Raw genomic sequence first — 24,478 nt, forward strand, 5'->3', positions numbered from 1 at the left:
TGAAAAGGTAGGTTTAACAAGACATATAAAAAAAGTTATACATTAGTCTTTTTAAAATGCAGAAATTGCCATTTAAGTTGGTGTAAAATCGAAAAATTGGGTATATCCAGAGCCCTTAAAGCAGTCCGTTTTGGACAGCCAATACAAGTTATTAGTTTCATTATGATCTTGAGAGTGGCAGCTTGAAAAACTGAAAGAGTTGGCCAAGAATTCGATTGATCTTATATATGTTGATATCGTTTTTGGCAAAAGGTCATTTTTTAGGTAAATATAGAATAATAAGTTTCACTCTTCTAAACAATCCCGTAATCCTGTAATCCTTTAATAAATCTTTTATTTTTGTAGCAGATCTTTCATATCCATTTTTGGCAAAGCTAACAAAATAAAATACACCCCCTTCTCACAGAGCCGGTAGGATTTTCTCAGCCAGTAGGGGTAAAAATTGAAATTCAATGGGGATTAATATTCCCATATTTTTTATGGCTGGGAATTCAAATTCTTTTGTTTTCAAGTCAGAAAATCCAGTGGGGGTGGGAAAAATAGCATAATATTTTGCAACCAGGATTGGTTTATTTGATTATTTTCAATATGTACAGAAAATTAATTATAACTGTCCACCGGGGAGGATATTTTAGCCAATTTTTCCAGTGGGAAGGGGTCCCAGTGGGTCTGTGAGAAGGGGTGTTTAAATTTCCATCCCAAATTATGCCGTACATCGAGCTTGATATCAAGTAATAAAGTTTTGTCTAGACGATGTTATCGTCCGTTACAGTGATAGTAAAGGCGGGAAAAATGGCGGTATGGCGTTATGGCGGTATTCATGATATGCACCATTGCAATGTCTTCCGTTCCACCAAATAGCTGATTGGTTGAAAGTGACGTATTGACTGCTTTTACGTCACTTCCAACCAATGAGCTATTGGGTCCATGATGTAATGTCAGAAGACATTGCAGTGGTGCATATCATGAATACGGAAAAAAATCGGCGGGAGAGTTTCGAAGAAGAACCTGGTAACTCTACCGACTGTAAACTCTTTTCGGCAAAAAAAGCCATTTGCGAAATTTTTTATTCGGCTTTGGGCTTTTTTCTTAGATAGTGATTCGTCTTAGACTATAGCATAGTCTAAGTTTTGTCATGAGCCATCTTTCAATTGACAATTTTCAAATGTGTTTTAAAAACTTCGGAATTGCGTTATGGATTGAGACTCAAAACTCAACTCTGAGCTGTCAGGGTCTTTCGGGACATTCAAATACCACAGAGAGGACACGGTGCTTGGATTATTTAATGTTTTTCAAAGCTTTAATTATAAGCAATCCTAAGTTGTTTTATTCAAATAATCTTCAGACCATACTCGCAGGTAATGGTTCCGCTTTGGTCCAGAACGAAATTAAGCCATTCCATTGGTTAAAAGTGACATCGAAATTTTATTTAACCAATAGCATTGCCTTATTTCTTTGAGGAGTAAAATGGAACAGTAGCGTGTGAACGTGGTCTCAATTGCCTTTATGTTCTGCAACATCATACTTACAAATAGTCAGTCATCAGAGAGTACAAAAGTCACTATTTCAAAGACAGACCGCCTGAAAAGTGAGAGTCCTCCTTATCCTGTTTACACCATCAAATGGTATGTGTCATTTTGTTAACACAATGTCTCATACATCTCTCATCTCTCATCACCTTTCTTCGAAGGATTAAATTTCTTTCCATCCTGTCAATATGTTGATTTTTGTGACTCTCTCAAGTGGCAAGTAAGATGCTATAAATTTCTCATTGATTCGACGCTCTCGCTTTTCCATTTTTTTGTCATCCACATTATTTTTCCGCGGTTCTGTTCCCAGAATATAAGCAGTAGTTATTGAGACTATCTTGTGTCTAAGAACACGTTTACACACTTTCAACAGCTCTATAATAATACCCCCGTATCACAGACCCGATGTGATATGATGTCATTGGGTAAGCCACCTTTGATGACAAGTTTGAGTTGTCATCAACATCACACTTTAAATATTTTTGGAATTGAGTACGATGTGAAGTGTCTGTCTAGGTAACCGTCATCCACTCGTGTGCATATTTTATAATGTCTCATTGGAAAGTTATGCGCTGTACCTGTCTACGCATCTACCCTGTACTGTCACTATGTCGATACGCTTCGAGTATTTGCATTTGATGTCTCATTCGATTTTGATTTCAGGATTCCAGGATTTCAGCTCTGTAAGAATTTCTAGTTGTAGCAGGTATTATCCTGGAAGAAGTTATACTTTTATTTAAAAAGAGTAAAGCATGGGGGAAAAAGCTGCGATAGATTAAAATTCTATTACAGTGATGGAGTCTCTTTAACTCGAACCTCTGTAATTCGATAGTCTCCTTAACTTGAGCAAGTGTTATGATTCCTTCACTAAACAATACCTTATAAACCTTACTCCATAACTCGAAATTTCCTTAACTCGAACAAATTTGTGCTCCCCGTGCGTGTTCGAGTTATTGAGACTCCACTGTATATTCATTTCAGTGAACCCTCTTCGCACTTATGCTGGCTCATTTAATAGGGTCTTATCACAGGACATATCATTTCAATCTGTCACAACGAGGAGTCTGTCGACTGACTTGTTTACTGCTCTTTGTTGGTCTGGTCACGGTCTGGTCAAATCTCTTCCTCTGATAAGTTTGACGTGGTCTAAAACCACCTATGTTAGTTCATACATGAACCAATGAACCAAAGTCTCATAGCCGTTAAAAAATAAACTCAAGGCACGGGTCACAATCTTTAGAAGGGCTATTATGTGTTATGTAATACATGGGAAAAACAAGGGGAAGTATTTTTTAAGACTTGAAGAGAAGCCGTCCAACATTTTTCATTACAGTGGTACCCTTTAACATTTAGACTCGAAGATACTTTTTAGAAAAAATAACGGCTTTTCTTTTACCTAAACCGCAGAAGTAAACTAAGGGTAAACAACGTTGGAAAAAGTTAATTTCAAATATCATGACACTCTTGTCTCACAGCCCCGGTGAAACCTTTCTTACAGCGGGGATAAAAATTTTGATTGAAATCTCAATGGGGATAAAAATTCTATTGTTCCAAGGTTAAAAAATCCAGTGGGGATGGTTTTGGAGTGCAATTTCTATGAATTTCGAATGGTGATGAAATCAAAGTCAATTTCTCAGTGGGGCTGAAATTCTAGGGTATTTTCCCCAATGGGGACAAAAGTTTTGCCAAATTTTCCAGTGGGGCTGGGGCCCCAGCGGGTCTGTGACACAAAGGTGTATCATCCAACTTTTGATCAATAAAAACTCTAAGTAACAAAAAAGGATTGAAAAATTTTAGTCATGTATGAACCTGCATTTAACCAGAAGACCTTAGAAGTACATCTTTGATATCATGAGCATCACAGTTTAGCTTTCTGTAAAATCTGACCTTTGGACGTACTACATATTTTATTACAAATGTCTTTAATTATATAACTATATTTAAAGAATCGAAGATGGAGAAGCGCGTATCTTCATGTCAAGCTTAAACAGGTTATATAGTATTACACATATCAACAGTACAATAAGCTCCGGTAACATGCGACGAAGAACCAGAGTATCTGTCTTCTCTGATTCCTCCGAAAAATTCTTGATGATTGGCTTCTCCTTGCAGAGAATACCCTGGTTTTGTATTGGGCGGTCTAGGAGTCATCTTTTCGGAACCGTCTTACGCTGCAGTTTATACTGCCCACCAGCTAACGAGACACTGACGCACATTATTTTGGATCAAGTGCGTTAATCCAGCGTGAACCACTAGGAAAATAAGGCCTGCGCACTCTCACTTCATTCACGATGTATTGTGGAATCGATACCTATCAGTCACCGGCAGACTTCTTGAGTTTTTGTCTACCCAATTCCCCTCACATGGCATGGGTTGGCCCGGGCAAAGGTATATTCACCTGCCAAGTGAATCACAGCACCGTGTTGGAATCAAACCCCGATCTCCTGCACATAAGTCAAGTCAAGACTGATAGCCACCACAATAATGCGCGGTAAATTCTTAGTACCTAAGATGTTTTAAGGGCTCTGACCATAGTCAGAAAATTGATTTTAGTATTTGAATATAAAAGTTGTGTTTTAGGTTCTTTAACACTTTTAACAGAGAATTGCATTATAAATCGCTTTTTAATCAAATCCCTTAACAGTAATTAAGAATTTGATTGCAAAAATGTTATGAACTTTAAAAAGACGTTAATAATATGTGGCGTCACCTTCTTTTATAAAAAGTGCTAAGTTTTGATGGGTAATTAACATTTTCGTTTCGAAGTTTTTTCAAACTGTCCTCAAAGAATTGAACTGCTTTAGATTTTTCGGAAAAATTTTTTAAATTAATGCATCAAAAGTTATGGCTGTTTTGCTATGAAAAATTGAGATAAAAACTGGTCAAAAAGCGCTATTTTCAAGATTTTGAAGCAAATAAGCTTTTAGAAAAATTTTCCGAAAAAATAGTATTAGTTCGATACATCATTTACCGCAAAATTTTTTTCAAAATGTTTTTTCTTCGCTGAAACTAAGCTCCTCAAAGTTGAAATACTCTTCTTCGCAAAAGTCTTCATTTTCTTCTTCATCAAATTTTCTCATTGCAATTCTTAAATTTTCAGATTCAGGAATGGTCAGAGCCCTTAAATTCGAAATCATCATTTCATTTTACAGTCGGTGCAGTACATAAAACATAAATTCTAATTTGAGGTCAGGACGTTGCTTTTAAAGCGTTATCATTGAAAGGTCATGTCACCCACTCAAAAATATACAATGTCACGGTGCCCTGACCTGACACGCAAAATTCAAGGAATTTTTTTTGTTTGTGTTTAGAAGCACAGTTAGACGACGTTTGTGTGAGAATGTTGAAAGCGAATGAGATTGAATACAAACTCCAACCCTTAGCCAAAGAAAACACTCCATTTCTTTTGTTTTATTGTTTCTAGTCATGTTTTCAAACCATCGTACTTGTACTGAGATATTTGAGATGCTTAATGAATCATTGCACAAGAAAATTCTTGTCCCTTTTCTTCATCAAGTGTTGAACCAAAAGTCTGATTGAATAAGCATATGAGACGATTTGATATTCTTAAAGATTAAGCAAAACAGTAGAGTGATAACAGAGTGTCTTGATGATTTCAGGGTCTTCGAAAAGCAAATCTAAACTTCTAAAATTTCGAACTTTTGAATTTTCAAACAGTTAAAATCACAATTTTTTGGGACAAGCAACCACTGTTTTGCTACAAGAACAGAATCGATGATTGTAGCAAAAAAGTAATCAAGATACTGAAATTGCACACAATAGTTGGTTTCGTGGATAAAGTAACATGGGAAATATAATCTGAAAAACTTCTTTATAATAAAAACACTTCATCAAAAGAGAAATGGTTGAAACGTGTTCCACCTGGAAAATCCGATCAAAAGTCTGAATGAATCCATCTCAATGAATATTAAGTGTAGTCGAGATAGAGAGAATGCAAAAAGTTTCTTGCAATTCATTTACTTTATTAAATTTAACCCTTTTTAGTCTCAGAGGTCTCAGAGCTTTTGTATACTTTGAACTTTAATAATAAAGTCTGGACTGAAAAAGTCCAGTCCAACCTAATTTTAGAGCGCTTCCAAATCGTTTATGGTTATAAGATTTCGTAGAAATTTCCCTTTTTTCTCAAATATTACGACCATGATTGTACACTAACTTTGAGAATGAGTATCTCAGAATACAGTGGAACCTTTATAACTCGAGCCTCTATTACTCGAATGTCTCCTTAACTCGAACAAGATTTATGATCTACTTCAGTTAACAATTCCTTATAAACCTTACTCTATAACTCGAAATTTCCTTAACTCAGACTGATTTGTGTTCCGCGTGAGTGTTGGAGTTATAGAGACTCCACTGTATAAGAACATCAAATCTCGCACTACTATTACTTTTCAAATAGCTAATAGCCTTAGTCTTTGAAATCCGATACGCTTTCTCTCACAACAAACTTCTTTACTTAGTGTTTTGTTGTTTTTGCTGAATCGATCAATCAATCGCTATCCCATCCGTTTCAGCAAGTGATATTTAACTGCTGATATAATTATACAAAAATGTTGGCTTTAAACGCTATTGACCGTAAAATGAGCTTGTAAAAGAACGGTATACTCCCTGAGATAAAGTTACAGCCCACATATATTTCAAGAATCGATTCCAGAGATGTTCCACATCATCTCCACCAACAAGGTTCCCTGCAGACAACTATAACAGTCCAGTCATTTTTCCTTTTTTTTGTCTCGTAGTTCCATGAATGGGCGTGAAGGTTTTTGCGTCTTAACGTTAACCGGACTTTATCTAGACGATAAAGTTAAAGATAACTTCATGCTGGCGTGCAGTGGGTTTTTTATTTGCTGGTTTGGCTTTATGAGTCTCCAGTCAAATTAAAAAGTATATCATTTGGAGCAAATTTTGTTTAGCCCTTAATCTTTATTTTTTGGCCTGAGGTTTTGTATGGGCTGTAAGGCTTCCAATATTGACTGGAGTTGCAGCATACACCCCATTCTCACAGACCTGGTAGGATTTTTCAGCCAGTTGGGATAAAAGTAATGGACTGAAACTCGATGAGGATTAATATTCCAACATTTATTATGCCAGGGGATTTCAATTCTTTTGTAGAAGATAATTTTCAACCAGGGGCGATTTTTTGGACAATCTTTCCATTTGGAAGAGTTCCCAGTGGGTCCTTGAGGGGTGTTTATATGAAATGTTACCTCATGTTTCTAGAAAATCGATACTGAACCGTTAAAATGAGGGAGGAAAAAGGATTGGAAATCTCCTTTTATAAATATTTTGAACTTTTATGAGGACGAAAAAGGGGCCGACATTTTAGAGGCGTAAACACATGAGACATCCTCGCTAAGATATGTCCTCATTTTGGGCTGTCACTGTGACAAAAAAGATGTGTTTTTTGCACTGCTTTGTCAAAAGGGGTCCGAAAAAACATAAAGTACAAACAAAAAGGAGATCCCGAACAAATTTTTTTTTTAAATGCCTCAGAAAATATGGGAAGATTCATAAAGAAAAACCCCGGTACTGTCAATTGCCGTGCCCTTTTGATAAAGAATAAACCAAGGAAAAAAACAAGTAGAGAATCCCCATTAAGTATACCATATCATTTATCAAAGTATTGACTTCACGGTCTAAGACGCCAAATTATGGAACATAGCATCGCAAGTCCTTCAAAAAACGTCGTGTGTTAGCAGAGTTGGTGTCGTTTGCACAAGGAGAGAAAGATAGTCCTTCCGATCAACAGAACAGACCCTATCCAGGAGAGCATTCACTATTCTAGGATCGGGAAATCATTGCGATTATCTGACTCTGCCAACTCATGCTTGCAACACACAGAGTTGATATAGTATTTTGGAGGAGCTCTGAATTCCGTTATGTACAATTAGTATTTTTTGTCAATAAGGGTTAGCAAAATTGGTGATATAATTTAACATTGAACTTTCTTATTATATCCTTTTTAAGACTTTTTTTGAGTTTTCTAGGGCTTAACAAATATTTTATACCATTGTAAATGTTTGAAGATGGAAAATCCCCTGTCGATTGAAGTGAACCGTAAGTTTTATTTCCCAATTTTCCGTAAATCATTAATGAAAGAGTCTAGCCTGGAGATTTCCTGTTCAACAGCTGTATTGATTAAAAATTTTTCTTGGCATTTATTAATAACCAAACTTCTACAATAAAGATGCATCATTTAGTGAAAAATATGAAAAATTTAAAAACGTCTCAAAATTAATTTCAACACTTTGGGACTACTGAGTTTTTTTAATACACCTTTTGACCGTAGCCGCCAATTGCCGCGCGGGCATTTTTTTGTCCGTTTTACCACCCTAAAAGTAAAACCGTCCCAATCTTTTTTCGCACCTATAGGCAATATAGAAAAAGGTGTCAAAAAAGGATTGGATCGAGTTTAGGGGGATAATTAAATAATTAAGTGGTACGCGCCTGACCACGCGACTACGGTCGAAAAGGAGTATTACAGGGAGACTTTTTTGGCACATCATTCTGATAATCATGCTTTGTTTCTAGTCTAGAATAAAGGCTGAAATGATTTTCCTTTTTCAACTACCTTGAATAATATTATAACAATAGCGTTCAGTTTGAGGTTGTCGATGTTATTTTCTGCCCACGCAGTTTGATTATTCGCCCGATAGTGTCATTTGGGCCCGACGCGAAGTGGGGGGCGCAAATGGCACCTGAGGGCTAAAATAATCAAACTGCAAGGGCAGAATTAATGACAACAACGAACGAAAACTTAACGCTATTACTATTATTATCCATATCGAACATTCAAACAACGTTTTTTTCTAGCGTCAGCCAAGTCTTTTCGCTTCAATGCAATGTCTTCAACAAGTTTTTAGCACCTTGCGAGCGGGCCGCAAATGACCAAAAAAGGTTTTTTTCTGACGTTAATTTAGTCTTTTCGCTTCAATGCATCGACTTCAATCCAATTCCGAGCGGGCCGCAAATGATGTTATTGCCCTATAGCCTGGGCGGTTAATGATATTTCAGCCCTCTGAAGCCTGGCGCTTTAGTTCTTCAGCGCGGGTATGACAATTTGAGTCACAAAACCTTTCAATACCGCCCGCCGATTGAATTTTTAATGACTTACTTAATGACTGCTATATGGGTAATAATTCTTTTTAATTTACAAAACTAAGGAAAGATCTATATCATGGTGAGGAGCAACACAGAAAAATGTTGGTCTCTCTAAATTCTCTAAAATATATTGGACGTGGAGGATCGAGACAAAAATACCATTAGATGCTAGAAATTTCCAATATGTTTCGGCCAGGGCCGTTTTTTGTCTAAAATAAGTATTTTTCAATATGTCGATACGGAATTTCAATTAACTTTATTAATAAATGTTAATTTTGTTTTTGAAAATGTTGATAGCCCGAGGCTTGCAGCCGTTGTCTTGGCCCTAGTGCCTAGTACACCCTTACATTATTTTCATATACTACAGAGCATAAAGTGATTCAAAAAATAGCATGTAGGCACATTCCTCCTTTTTAAAAAAATATTTTGATGAAAAGATTTGCATACAATAATTGACATTACTCAATATATTTCTCGATTATTCCTATGGATAGATATGATAACGCATAGCTGATATAAACGCCCATATGGAACTCAGTTAGAAAGGTGGAGGAAGTTAGACAGAAAAAGTTAAATTGACATATAAGAGAAATATATTCAACTTAAAAAGGTTTCATTATAAAAAACCATATGTATATAGGTTGACCACGTCATGTCTCCTCCGCCCTTGCTTCATTCATTTTAAAGTTTAAACAGCAGTATGTATTTTTTGTTTTATTAAATCGTCACACTCGCCTACACTAAGGACTTTTCTAAAAGATATTTGTAGATGTATTATATGAAACATCTTCTACCGGCATTTAGAAACCTGAAACTTTTCAACGATAAGAATGGGCTTTTCTAGGAAGAGAAAAATGCTCAGGAGGTCGATTTGATGCTTTTCAAGGGGTAAAGCTCCATCAACCCTTATATACCCTGGACCAAGTTTCTCAATCCCGGCCAAGCAAAATCTTTGATAGAAGTTTTTTGAAAATTGGTACCCTAATGGCACTACTCAATAGCGGTGTAAATACATCGATAGCGCTAGATCTACGTTCCCTGGAATGCTTTTGATGATGTAGCGATGTTAAACGTTGATTTTTAAGGGCTCTGACCATAGTGAATTTTTCATAATTGCCGTGTTGAAAATGTGTTTTCTGACTGATTTAACCAACAAAACTATGGCATGTTATACATTTTCTGTTAGACAAACTATTCCTGAATCTGAAAATTCAAAAATTGCATTGAAAAAATTTGATGAAGAAGAAAATGAAGACTTTTGCGAGGAAGAGTATTTCAACTTTGAAGAGCTTAGTTTCGGCGAAGAAAAAACATTTTGAAAATTTTTTCGCAGTAGATGGTGTATCTTTTACCGAACAATAAATTTTTTTGCGGAAAATTTTTGTAAATGCTTTTTTGTCTCAAAATCTTCAAAATAGTGGTTTTTCATCAATGTTTCATCTGGATTTTGCTTAAAAAAACAGTCATAACTTTTGACACATCTTTTTAGAAAAATTTTCCGCAAAATTTAAAATAGTTTAATTCTTTGCGGACAGTGTAAAGAAATTTTGAAACAAAAAAGTTAATTACCCATTAAAACTAAGCACTTTTTGTACAAGAGGGTGATGCAACATATTATCAACGTCTTTTTAAAGTTCATAACGTCATTTTTGCAATTAGATTCTTAATTACTCTTAAGGGATTCGATTAAAAAGCAATTTATAAAAGCAATTCTTTGTTAAAAGTGTTAAGGAACCTGAAATATAACTTTCATATACAGATACCAAAATAAATTTTTGGACTATGGTCAGAGCCCTTAACACTGCAATGGTGGCTTCTTTACGGATACCACTTAAAAAAAACTCCAATCAAAGATGGCGGATAGGATATAGTTTGGGCCAGGGATATATAAAGGTCAGTGGGTAAAGCACAGTCAAAGAGGTGAAAAATCGAAATGTACAGGGGTAGATCATTTAAAACATAATACATTCTTCCTCCAATGAACCAATACAGTAAACCTGATTGTTATCTAAGCTATCGAAACATTTCTGCTGACTAGTTTGGATTACAGGCTTTTCGACGGGGTAGTTTATCCAACCAGGTATCAGTCAGAGTCAAATATTTCAAATAAAATTTACCTTTCGCGCGCCTAGGTCTCAACGGAAGCACCCCTATCCGAGAAATACGCAATTTTCTACTGGATTCTTCCAGTCGTTTATTCAAACTAAATCCCGTAACAAAAACTGTACCTGCATGATCGTATTATCATATAACGCCTATACTACTGTATTACACGCATTATAAACGACTCCAATCTGTCACCATAATGAGCGGATTCTTGTACTTTTATCAAGATCGAGGCGGTAGAGTTAATTTGGTATTATGCTTGCGTCTTTAACCGCAGCTGTATGTGGGCCAACAAATTATCTAATAGTTGTTTGTTGTTTATAATTTCCTTGTTTTCTTATCAACCAGGTGTATACTTGAATCATACAATAATGAAGTATACCAGCTGCTGCCGAAGTTGAACTACCCTCCCAAATGGTACCCCCTTCTTTGAGAATATTTCCCAAGGGACTGATTCTTGTGCGCTATTATTGCTACCATATTCTGTCGTTTCTTCTAAACCATTAAATTGATCTCCCAAGAGAATGATAAACTACTGCATGCCTGTAAAAGAAATACACATAAGCGTCTGAAATGAGTTTGAAATCAGTATCAGAAGCATTTGAAAGTTGAAATGGTGTCAAGACATCGTTTATCAAGTTTTGTTTAAAGATTTGTGACCAGAATTCAGGAGGTTTGAGTGGATGGAGTTCACGGAAATCAAAGTTATATCATATCTTGCCTGAGCTGTTTATGGTTTGGGATGGGGCTTATGTGAACAGTAGGATATAGAATTATTTCAATCTCATTAAGTTTTTACGCACAACATGAAAAACGGGGCATTTATGTAACAAAATTATTAGAATTTGTAAATTGATGTTATGTAGCTTTGATAGTGCTGCATTTTTTGCAAATCTTTACTTCCATTTACGACATAATAAACAGAATTATTTGCGAATCACGATACCATTTTAACTTCCCTGTCTTACAACCCCGGTGGAACTTCTATTGAAATCTAAATGGGGATGCAAATTCTATTGTTCCAAGGTTAAAAAACCCAGTTGGATGGTTTTGGAGTGCAATGGGTGAAATCAAAGTCAATTTCCCCGAAGGGCTGAAATTGTAGGGTATTTTTTCCATCGGGGACGAAATTTTTGGCGAATTTCCCAGTGGGACTGGGAGTTCCAGCGAGTCTGTGATACAGGGATGTTATATGTTAACCCCAAAGATTTTTCATGATTCAAAATCTAAATGCTTTTAAAGTCCAACCAGTAGCTTTGCTAAGTTAACTTTAAAAAGAAGAATAGTTTTAAAATAGATACTGATATGGGCCTCTTATCACTCATAAAGTTTTGATATCAACTTGACCAGGAATAGCTCATTGAAGTAATTTACATTCTATTTTGGGAGATATCAAAAATATCTATAAGTTATATAAAGATTATGGATTACTTCTAAGTTGTTTGATAACCATAGGGTGCAATAATAACCTACGCTAAAACTAAAAGTAGCTTTGGGATGGTATTCAAAAATGTCTTACATAAAAAGACTTTTATATTTTGATCTCTAAAAATGACTTTTTTTTCTTGCATAAGCTTTATGACATTAGATGACAGTGCATCGTATATGCATTATAGTCAAAACATTTTTTATTCAGCCAGAAAAATGTCATGCCGCGTTGTAGGTGGGTTTTCCTTATTTACCAATGTTTGTATTCGTTTAAAAAAAACACATTCAATTTTTTTATGCTGACATTGGAAAGAATTTCAAATTCTTATGGAATGTCTTTTTTAATGAGATGCTTATGTAATTTACTTAGAAAATTATTCACCCAATTGTTTTTAAATTCTTAGACTGTCATTGATAAGTATTTATAAGAACCAAGTTAAATGCCAAAACCTTTGATTATGGTTTATGCTAAGGTTTGAGATTGGAAGACCAAAAATAATGCAAGTATGTCGCTTGTCCATATATAGGTTTGTCACGCTGATAAAAAATCTGCTATTTTAAAAGCAAGCAAGGACGAAATTGGAGCATCTTGCAAAATACAGATTCAGTTTTATTGAAAATTCACAAATTTGATCGTTGTTCTTATCCGAAATTCCAATGTCAGGCTTTTGTTATTGTCCTCATTTTTGATGAGTCATTTATATTGTCTTAAAATTGTTTTTTATGTAATTATTGAAGTCATTCATCTCTCACTGTTGTTGACAAGAGAGCCTGATGTGAGATAATACTTTCTTTATCATTCGAAAAATTCTGGACACTTTAGAAACATAGAAATCCCCTTTCAAAATGTAATTATTAAGTACTAGTGACAAAGCTGTTAGAAGAGGTTGTGGGAAAAAGATGACTTCATCTTTCTTTGAGATATTGAAAACCGCCTGCATTCTTTTTAAACTTAATCACCACATACTATACATAAAGAACAGCTTGATTGCAATCTGCTTTTTTAAAGCATTGTTTGAACACTATCTAGCTCCACGCGTATATGCTTGGGAGGTCACAGATATGATGTCTTATCCAGCAAAGAGTGTCCTTTTTACCTAGCACTGAAGTCGCATAATAACACCCCCTTCTCACAGACCCACTGGGACCCCTTCCCACTGGAAAAATTGGCAATTATATCGTCCCCAGTAGAAAATCATACTCCAATTTTTGTCCTCACTAAAAATAATCAACTAAACCAATCCTCACCGAAAAAGAATTTTTTTTTATTTTCCCCACTGAATTTTCTGACTTGAAAACAAAAGAATTGAAATCCCCATGAGAAATATGGAAATATCAATCCCCACCAAGTTCCAATCCATTATTTTTATCCCCAGTGGCTGAAAAAATCATCCGGGTCTGTGAGAAGGGGTTATGTATGATAGACCTAAGTTGTACTTTTCAGTGGACACTCCGATAGGGGTCAACTTTTTTACATTGTAAAGGTTACTTGATGTTTTGATTGACCCCTATTGAATTTGCCCTTCAAGGTTAGGTCAAAGCATGACTTCTGCGTGACTTAATTTTTTTGTCTTCTCATTTTGACCTTTAAATAGGGCGTAACTTGGCTTGGATTAAAATCAGTTTAGTCAAAATTGTCATGTGATAATCATACTCTTTTTTTTTAAGAAAACATCTAAAACATTTGAAGCCTTCAGATGTTCTTAACTTTTTGAGTTTTAAGCCTAAAAATGTTCTTAACGTGTTCTTATTTCGCCATTTTTTGAGTATTTTTGTGTATCTTCCTAAGGAATAGGGCCTTTTGAAGTCCACAAAGCCTAATAATGTTCTTAACTTGTTCTTAATATTTTGGCCATCGAAGCCTTATGTTCTTATATAGTTTGTTCTTATAAAGAAACGTGTATGCCTTTGTTTCTTTACCTACATTTCCTTTCAAACTCTAGACGCTTGTAAACTCACGTTTATCGCTTCCTAGTACAATGAATACGGCGATTAATTTTGAAATTAGCTGTAGATACTGGGTTTGTGTATAGACAAGCAAACTGATTGTGATTGTTCCATTTATACCAGTCCCCAAGGCACAATCCCAGGACTCAGCCTGTTTCTTTTCTTATTTTCTTCCTATCTAAAGACATATATGAATATATGTATATATGAAATAAACCGTTTAGTCGATGATGAAAGAAATAATTATTCTTGGCTAAAGTTATGTGGTTGGTTCCTTGAGTAAACCTCCTCCTGCGTAAGCTGATCGGTTGCAAATTCTCCAGACAATGAAATTTATGAATTAGTATTTAAATCAGATGTTGTAGATTGTAGATCACCTAAAAATGACATTTCGTAATATCAAAATAATAAATAAATTTTACGCAGTGCAAAAAAACTTTAAAATCTAATTTTGAAACTTAGTTTTGAAAAACGTTTTACATTAGTCAAATCATGATCACATGAATACAATCACAAGTGAAAACAAAGAAGGGTCAAAGAACTCTGTTTAGGATAAATGATTTCGTAAACTTTAACCTTTGTATAAGGAAAATTTCGAAATGGATCATCAGTTTGCAAATTACACATATGCATGACAACAATTTAGCAAAAATCTCTGCAGACTTTTATTATTGTGAAATCTATAATAGCCTTTCTTTCAAGGAAGTAAATTTTGCGACATCCCACTATAATTGCGAGAACCCAGTATGATTAATATTTTTACTCCAAATAATACTTCTAACTTGCAGATCTCAGATTTGGGAACTTCGTTTTTTATCTAAAGGGCGTTGGCTATATATAGTTTAATCCCTTAAAAGGTCAGATTGGAATATTTTCCTCTTTAGATGATTAGCGGAACCATAAAGCTATTTCCTAGAGCTGGTCTTGAAGTGATATAACTTTTACGAGTTGATAGCGTACTGAATTGCTGAGAAACACCCCTATGTCAGAGACCCGCTGGGACCCTAGTCCCACTGAAAAATTTGGCAAAAAGTTCGTCCCTGGTGGGAAAAATACCCTAGAATTTCAGCCCCATTGAGAAATTGACTTTGATTTTACCCTATTCGAAATTCAAAAATTGCACTCCGAAACCATCCCCACTGGATTTTTTAATCTTGGAACAATAGAATTTTTATCCCCATTGAGATTTCAATAGAAATTGTTATCCTCGCTATGGGGAAAAGTTTCACCGGGGCTGCTAGAGAGAATAACTATCCAGGAAATCTCAAACTTGACGAGAAAAACGGTCAAATAGTTATAAAATTTTGTACGACTGTCGAAAGTTCTGGAATTACTAACCATATATGGCAAGACAAACAGTAATGTTGCTTTTGATTGACTGTAAGCCGGACGAAAGGTCTGACTGACTGCTGGTCTGATGACCCTAACTTTTAGACTATAAACAAAAGCTGTACGAACGATATTTGAAAGCTGCTTAGCGAATTAAAACATCACGTCTTGTACTAGTAATGCTTGATTTTCACATGACCCTCTATCAGCATTAAAACATCTCTCTTTTAAGAAACATTTTAAATCCCTGCTGACACATTAATTTTTCAGGGCATTATCAATTTTATGAAACTTTTCGATAAAGGTTTATTGTTTTGATGACGTCAATCATTACGTCAGCTAATCTTTACTAGTCGTTTTATTGACTGTTTAGTAAAAATACTGTTTCGTATCATAACCGACTTAAAATGATGAAAAGGCACCGCTTTGTAAGTTTACTAGAGCAGAACTTGACAAAAAACATTTTTTACACATCCGCGTAGACTGGTTAAGTAAGCAATAAGTTGGTAAATAACAGCCATTCTGAACCCTAGACCGGTACACGTTTTTTTTTTATTAGAACCCAGTTTATAAGAACATTGAGGCTGAAATTCGTCGAAAAATTAAGAACATCGTAAGAACATGCCCAGCTTCAGTTTGAAAAAAAATGACATGAAGCTACAATTTTTTCCTCTTTGCAAGCAGTTTTAACCAAACTTAGGGATGGGTTTTCTAAAATCGAGAGTCAAATATTGTCCAAATTTTTACCAATTTTAGGTGCTCTTTATTTTGCATGATATTGTCGATTTAGAGTAGTCTGAAAAATTAGAACGCATTTCAGAACATTTTAGGCTGAAAATTGCTAAAAAAATAAACACATCCAGGCTCAGCCAAATTTTAGGTGTTCTAATAAAAAAAAAACGTGTAAAGATTCCATTTTTACCTATGACAAGAGCTTTTCCTAAAGTACAGCTGACCCCGCTTCAAAATATCACGCGTAACACGGAAACAAAACCATTTTACTACCTCCTAACGACGTATTAAGATTTATTTATTACCTATTTATTACCTATAACAAGAGCTTGTCCTAAAGTGACCCCGCTTCAAAATATCAGGCGTAACACGGAAACAAAACCATTTTACTACCTCCTAACAACGTATTAAGATTTATTTACTTAAGTCTCCTTGGAGAATTTCACTAAACTTAACTCTCGTTTATAAATAATTTACAGAGCTATAGGTGATCAAATCAGGATTTCAGTATATTGTGAAAAAAAAACTGTTTTTAGACGATGGCTGAATATATGAAAAAAATCAAAACCCGCTTAAGACAACATTTGCGGTTTTCACTTCAATCATATTATATTGAAGATAAAAAAATCTTACGCAATCTCTCATAAAAAATGGAAATCCAAAGTCCATATTTTTATCTGTTTCTTAGGGAGAAAAAGGTCATGGTAATTTTGGGCCAAACAAAGTTATTATACCATTCTTGAATAACCTGATTTTTTGCGAGCCAGCAAATTCAAGGGCCTCTGTACGTTAACCCTTTAATGTTTGAAAATTAGCCGTTCCAGTAGTTTCAGCATTGTTCTTAAGTTATTCTTATTGTTCACCGACTTTGAGCCTCATCGCTCTTACAAATTTGCTCCATAGTAAAAGCCCATAAAGGGTAACAATTAAGACAAGACGAGAGACAAGACAGGTGATTATTTGAAAAGTTTGAGATACTTTCACTCTTAAAGTCACTTAAAGGTTTTAAGTGTTCCCGTTTCATATCAGACACATATTTCATTTCAGGACAGTGTTTGCCTATTGTTATATTATGCTGATATAAGCAAAAAAATATTTTTCTATTCCTCTTTCTGACCAATCTTGCTCCTCATCCGTGTCAATCCAATGTGAAAAAGGTTGTGAATTAGAATTGATGAGTAAGCAAACGATATCACTTTTATCAAAAATCTAATCCTTTAACATACACGTTTTCTTAACATGTTCTTAGTTTTACCATTTCTTGAGTAATTTTGTCCATTTTCCTAAGAAATTGGGTGTTTTCGAGTCTGCAAAGCCTTAAAATGTTCTTAACATTTTGGCCATCAAAGCCTTATGTTCTTATGAAAAACGTGTATTTGCTTTAGCAGGGCAGTGTTCGTATAAGATTTTCTTATCAAACAAAAAAATGGCATCGTTGTTAATAATTTGATTAAAGGTTCTCAAAAACAATAAGTGGTTTAACCGAATCTATTTGCTGATGAAAATTGATCCTAGGCGCTAAAAGCCACCCAGTTTGTCTTAGTCAGATTTTGTTATCAAAAGGCTTTTCTTTCTGTGTCATCATCTCTCTTATTTGTTTTCGTCTCATCCATGTGAAGTTATTTTCACCTTTACTAAATATTAAGGTCACTTCAGTTTGCAGGCATCTTTACAGCTCCTTGGACCCAATCCCACTGGAATTATTGAAAAATTAGCCGAAATATCGTCCACAGTGTAAAAATATACTCTTATTTCTATTCCCACTGAAAATAATCAAATAAGCAAATCCTAGCTGCAAATTATTGTGGTATTTTTCCCATCGGCATTGAACTTTCTGGGTTGAAAACAATGGAATTCAAATCCCAAACCATAAAAAAAAATGGGAATATCAATCTCCATCGAGTTTTGATCCGTTATTTTTACCCCACCTGCTGGAAAATCCCACCGAATCTTTGAGAAGGGGGTCTATTTTTTTACATGATCAAAAAAGTTGTTGGGAATAAAGACGATTGCCAGGAGTTGTTATTTTCCAACATTTTATTGTACTGCGCAGATGTGTAAAGCTTAGGATGTTAATCACTTCAGTGGTAGATATTTAAGCTTCTACAAACTGAAATTTAGCTCTCGATATAGTTTTTCAATGCAACTATTTCGCTTTTGCCACCATGCTGATATCTTAGCTATCGATTAGCTTTCATTGATTAGCCAAATGTTTTAATTAGGGGGCCTTTCCATCCATCAAATCGATAATTATTCAACCATGGGTAAGATATAATTAAAACTAAATGGTTCTTTTCATAAAGGTCTATTCACGATGGGTTTCTTTTCATTCATGACGAGATGAGCCGATTCAGGAAATTAAATTTTAACGTTGTAAGTACAGAAAAATGGGCGTCCAGTAATTGCTGTAATTATGACCCTGTTATTAAGTATGCTGATTGCTCAAAAGAGATTTTGTATGATTCATCAAAAATATCACGAGATAATCCAAAGATTTCTGATATAAGGAATTTTGTAGGTCCACTGAATTCCATTAAAATTTTTTAGCATTGACAAGTGTCAGAAATATTTAAAAACACTCAATATTGTTTTCTATTTTAATCTATTGTGCTCAGAACTTCGGTTCTTTGAGCACTCTATAGACTCTGTTGAGGAGCAAGCTCTACTTCCCTGTTCACCACAAGCGATTATGCGAAGCTCACGTGTCTTCGGATAGATGTATTTTTCTTATTATAATTTTCTTATTGTAAGGAAGGATACATAAGAACGGACTCAGTATAATTTTATTTTAAAGTATTTTTTGTACTTTTTCACTATTTTCTTTCCTTTAAATATTATTTTATAACCAGCGGCAATTTAATAAAATTTTATTTGCCGAAAAAAGATCTCAATTCCACTAAAAAGGTATCTTATAACATTATCTCCTATGATATTATTAAAATTCTGTTGCTAAAGTTTGAAAACTTATAAAATATTATTATTTTAAAGAGGTACTGTAATAATTTAATAAAATTCTGTTTCAAAGTTCTAACAAACTTTTTTTGTAGTTTCATAAATTATTATAATATACTTTTTTTAAAGTTCAAAACGTTTTTAAAATATAATAAAAAAAAGTTTCTAAGTTTGACAACCTTAATCTTTGACATAGTGTAGAAGGAAAAAATTGCAAAGGTTGGGTTAAATGACCCAGTTGTATTTTGATAGCGTAATTCAATATTGAAAGTACAATCTCAAGCTAACCGGTTTTGGACATGTTTTGTAAAAACATAATGTGGACTTTGGACTTTGGCACAAAAGAAAATAAAAATAAGGAGACTTAGAAATCGTGATTTTTGAAGGATTAGATTTTTGTAACAGTGCATTTTGACAGTTTTGTACGAATTTCGGTGTGGGCTATATGGTCCCACTTAGTAGCTAAAATTTTTGCTGAAAACAAGAAAAGGTTATCAAACAGTCATAAAAAATAAACAAAAGAACTAGGCAGGATAAACAAAAACAACTGCAAAATAACTATATAGAAAAAAATCTTTGGTCAAAGCGATAAAGTATTATCAAAAGTTGTCAACATTGAAAAATATAACAATTCAATATTTTTTTGTTATTCTTCATATCTTGTATAAATTAAATTTCATCAATGTTTATATTTACATAGATTTGTCAAAACTTTGGGGCGAAGGAAAAAAGATATACAATATGATACAAATAATAAATAAATAGATATTTTTTATATATTTAAATTAAGATTTCAGCTGAGAACGTAATTCTAGAGATTTCTGTACAAAAAAACATAAGCAAACATCTCTGTACATGTACAATATAACAATTCTCTTATAAAAAAAACAATTTCAGAAAAAACTAAACGATTTAAAAAAATTTTAATCCAAAAAAGGTCAAACAAAAATAGGTACTAAATTTATCTAAAAAATCATTTTATGAAGCCACTGCAGTAACATATCCATCCATTAATCTCAAATCCATAATTTCAAAGAATCCCAATGCGAAAAATGTTTCGAGGAATTTGACAATCTGTCCGTAATCATGGCTTGAAAATTACATTTCGAGGCCGTGTGACGTTCATTGAGCGTGCGCAAAATCTCACTATTCAAATCCCGTAATTCGTCAATACTTTTACAGTTTGTCGGTGTTGAACTTTCAAATTTAATTTCAGTGAAAGTTGAAGTGTGACCATTTTTAACAGTGGTCTCACGTACCTTTTTCAAGGACGGAGATTTTTTACTTTCGATACTGATGGCGCTGGAGCGTCCATGGTCCCCTAAAAAAGGAGCCGTTTCCATTTTATTATTATTGCTAACTTTGGTGTTATTGCTACCATTATTATTATTCAAGTCTTTCTTCTTTTCGTTTAAATTGTAACACGGTTCACTCAGATCAATCACAGGTGATAAGTCTGAGAAATATGAAAAGTCGTTTGAAGTGTCCGCGGATAAAAATTGGTTGCTTTTCACGGGAGCCGAATCATCCTCGTGGTACATACGGGAACAGACTCCTGGATCACGGAACGGTTCGTCGATCAGGACTTGACAAGAACTCATCGCGTCTTGTAAGGATGGTAAAAAGACTTCGCTTTCAGATGTAATTTTTGGGAGATCTTCTTGGTATCTTTTATAATCATGAGTAGGAGATTCGACCGATGAATTTGTGTTCGAACTCCACATCTCTTCACCATGTGAATTGAACTTTGTAACGACACTCAAACGATTGCGTGTATTTTTACTGTTCCTACGGCTAACTGATTCAGTTGGACAATAACATGAGAAGGTCTCGTCAAAGTCTTTAAAAAGGTTTTCCTCTGACGAATGGTACGATTTCTTTTCGTAAGAGCTGACGCAGGAATTTCGAAGAATTTTACGTTTTAAGATTTTGACGGGTAGATTATCGATTTCGTGTTCGATTTGAAACGGGTATTCGCAAATTGGTTCATCGATTGGATCGTGTAATTCGGATAAGAAGGGGTGTTGTAATGCTTCAGTAATTGTAATTCGTTCATCAGGGTCGAGACATAACATTCGAGAGAGCAAATCGATTGCTGTAAAGATAAAAAAATGAGAAAATGATGAGTCAAAATATAACAGCTTTATTAAAATTTCTTATGTTATGTCTTGGGTGGTGGGCTTGTGAAAATCCTTATCTGTTTTTGTCTCTAAACAAAAACGGATTACTAACGGGTTAATAACGTTTTTTTTCGAAAAGGATTCAATTACTGAGTTGACCAAACAACAATGTATGAATTTGTGTAGCCGGATGTCAAGGAAATTAAAGCTTTTCTTCTAAGCTATAAAGATATATTGATATCATCTCAAACAGATAGAGTGAGAAAGGCGGCTTAGAAACTAGGTTATGAAAGTTATGACTAAGCTCTCTCTCCAAAACAGTGGTTTTCACTTACTAAGTCTGAGTCATGGTTTCTTTTCTCATCATTTTTTCTTTTTGTATAATGAAAACATTTTTTCTTTACTTTATCAAACTTTTTTTTTCTTTTTCATCCCATCTTCGGAAGGCTGAAAATTTTTCTCTTTTTTTTCCTTTTTTTCTCATGTATTTCCAGGTGTATATTCTTTTCTAGAAAACTCGAACATTGATAAGCCTAAACAGCTGGTTTTTTAATAATTTCATATCCTTTCTAGATTCTGTTCGGTTGTTCTGTAATTTAAACATTGAAGGAACAAAGAAAGATAAAAAACGCGACAGGATGATAATAATTAAAAGTCAGGGAATCACCCTCTCAACTGGACCTTGACCAGACGAGAGAATTTTTCTCAATTTTTTTTTTGAGAGAAAGAGAGAAAAAAGATTTTTTCATATCTTGATCTGTGTCAAATAAAAACAGTTTCATAGGAGGGGATCAATACCTACGTATTGATAAATTTTGTATAACTTTTTACGAGATTTAGAAATGTTTCAGTTCAAATTTAGAAAAAAATTATTTTTACTCATCTGGATTTCTAAATTAATGGATTTTTCATGAATGAGCTTTTTATAAAACATTCAGCACAAACTCTTAAAAAATTCAGAGGATGAGATATTTTTGGGTTCAGAGAAACAATAACTTTCAAAATTTTATTGAAATGCTATACAAACAAAATGAATGAACGCTGAAAAAAGTTGAGAAAAGAAAATATGGCTGTGTTTAAAAATTTAATCACGACATTTTCAGAATTTCGAAATGTCCATAATAAATGCATTTGAAACCGGCTACACACATTGTGCAATGAATTAAAATCAACTAAAGTAAAATAATTTATTACCTTCTGGAGGAAGTCCAACAAATAGATGTTCAGGAAAGGAGCTAGTTTCTGTGAGGAGATTGTCGGGTGTAACTCCATATGCTGAACATATAACATTGAGTTGATCCAAGTCATTTTCACCAGAGAACAAAATCTTTCCTGATAACATTTCAGCAAATACACAGCCACAGCTCCACATATCAATAGGATAGCTGTAGTCACCCAAATTTTTCATTACTTCTGGTGCTCTGTAATACCTCGTAGAAACAACAGCAGTTAAATATCCTTTGTGTTCGTATCGATTATCAAAAACTCTTGCAAGTCCGTAATCGCCAATTTTTAAAGTTAAATCGTCCAAGTTTACGAATAAATTTCCTGGTTTAATGTCTCTGTGGATAACATTTGCAGAGTGAATATATTTCAATCCTCTTAAAAGTTGATATAAAAACAATTTCGTAGTGTCCAGTGAAAGTTTTCCATTTCTTTCGATAACTTTATGCAAGTCTGTATCGAGTAATTCTTCAACAACATAAACAGAATCTAAATCTTTAAAATTTTCAAGGGTTGGATCGTCAATTGTTGATCCGTTTGAGTCTGTAATTTTGTATGTTTTTACGACATTTTCGTGAACGAATCGATTTAATAAACGTAGTTCTCGTAAGGCGACACGGCAATGTCCTTTGCCAACCAAGGAAAGTCTTTTTAATGCAACTTGTGATCCATCTTTGTCGGGTAACGAGCTTTCTGAAAGTGATTTATCAACTCCTGATAGTACAACTCCACTGCCACCACCAGCAATAACTTTTAAATCTGAAAACTTTGAACTGAGAGAGCTCAAAGTATTAAACTGCTCACAATTTCCAGGCATTGTGATGATACAGTATATTTCTAAACGAGAATATACTTTAAAAATTTTCTTCAGACACTTCTAGCGTCTTCTCGAGTATCTCGACAACAAATGTACTCCTGTGTCTGTATACCGGCTTTTTCAATATTTTCTGAACTCAACATCTCATCCAATGTTTTTATTTTGAAAGCTTTTGATTGGTCGAAATCTAGCGTCAAATAAAAAAATTCCATAATAAGAGACAGCTGATTGGTTTATATTACGTATAATTTGAATAAAATTTTTTCTCTATTTCTAATCAGGGGGTTAACGTCAAATAAAGTAAGACTCGAAAAGATGATAAAATTATGAAAAAGAAGTGTTTTTAAGCAACATTCTATTGTTAACTTATAAGAAATGATAAATTTGGAATGAATATGGTTGAACTGAAACAAATTGCTTTATACACTATCGTTTCTGAATAAACAAACCCCCTGATCAATCTTGGTCTGTTTTGATTCATGAATGGCGGGAAAGATTACTATGCGAATACGATTGAATAATTATGAATGACATCTTTCGAAAATTACACTGTAGTGACTTCCTTTATTTAAATAGCAAAAGAGTTAAAAACATTTGTGGTGGAAGGACGTTTTCTGGGATTTATTCTCGATGCCTTCTTTTAGAGAATTTATTTTACCTTTTGAATTTTAGTCTTCTAACCACTCTGAACAAGAAGACAGCAACATCATAAGGCAAGAAAAAAGTTCCCAGTTTGCATAATTTATTCGGTTAATTTTCTTCAATCGGGATTTCCCTTTACATTTGAAAAGAAAAAAATCTTCAGGGTTTTCCCCCGGTAATGGGAAAATTCTTGTAAATTTTCATTCGTGATTCCAGGTCAGCTGTCTAGTTCACGTTTTTTGACGTAGAAACATGATTAAAAATGGTTTTTGTCACTTGGAACAGAGTTTAGTATGTAGTTTAGTATGTAACATTGTAAGAGACTCTCAGATATGATTTCAAACAAAGAACGATCACGATATTCAGAGACTGTTTCGTGGTTTTTTCGCAAACTGAACTTTATGCTCATTAGAGCAATACGTTTTCGTGGTAGTAGAACCACACAGAACTTTTCTTCGGTGATCTATGATGTCGGTGTCACTGAGGCATTGACAAATATTCGTCAATAATTTTGAAAATTTTCTATGACTAAT

General features: G+C 34.2%; 1 protein-coding gene across 1 annotated transcript; it reads right to left on the minus strand.

The window, feature by feature from the left end:
* Positions 1-19,893: 19,893 nt before the first annotated feature.
* On the minus strand, positions 19,894-23,397 carry LOC136802144 (uncharacterized). The gene is made up of 2 exons (XM_067058864.1): positions 22,457-23,397; positions 19,894-21,237 (listed from the first exon to the last, which is right to left on the minus strand). The coding sequence occupies exons 1-2, from the start codon at positions 23,301-23,303 to the stop codon at positions 20,159-20,161; spliced, it is 1,926 nt and encodes a 641-aa protein (XP_066914965.1). The 5' UTR covers positions 23,304-23,397; the 3' UTR covers positions 19,894-20,158.
* Positions 23,398-24,478: the final 1,081 nt, after the last annotated feature.

The sequence above is a fragment of the Clytia hemisphaerica genome, unplaced genomic scaffold (genome assembly GCF_902728285.1).
Source record: "Clytia hemisphaerica strain Z4C2 unplaced genomic scaffold, Clytia hemisphaerica genome assembly, whole genome shotgun sequence".
Classification (NCBI taxonomy): domain Eukaryota; kingdom Metazoa; phylum Cnidaria; class Hydrozoa; order Leptothecata; family Clytiidae; genus Clytia; species Clytia hemisphaerica.

What these genes read in the sequence shown, in the direction of transcription:
- LOC136802144 (XM_067058864.1), bottom strand. Translation starts at nt 23,303, where the DNA reads ATGCCTGGAAATTGTGAGCAGTTTAATACTTTGAGCTCTCTCAGTTCA. An exon ending in TGTTGGACTTCCTCCAGAAG is followed by an intron (nt 21,238 to 22,456) that starts GTAATAAATTAT and finishes TTATCTTTACAG; the next exon opens with CAATCGATTTGCTCTCTCGA.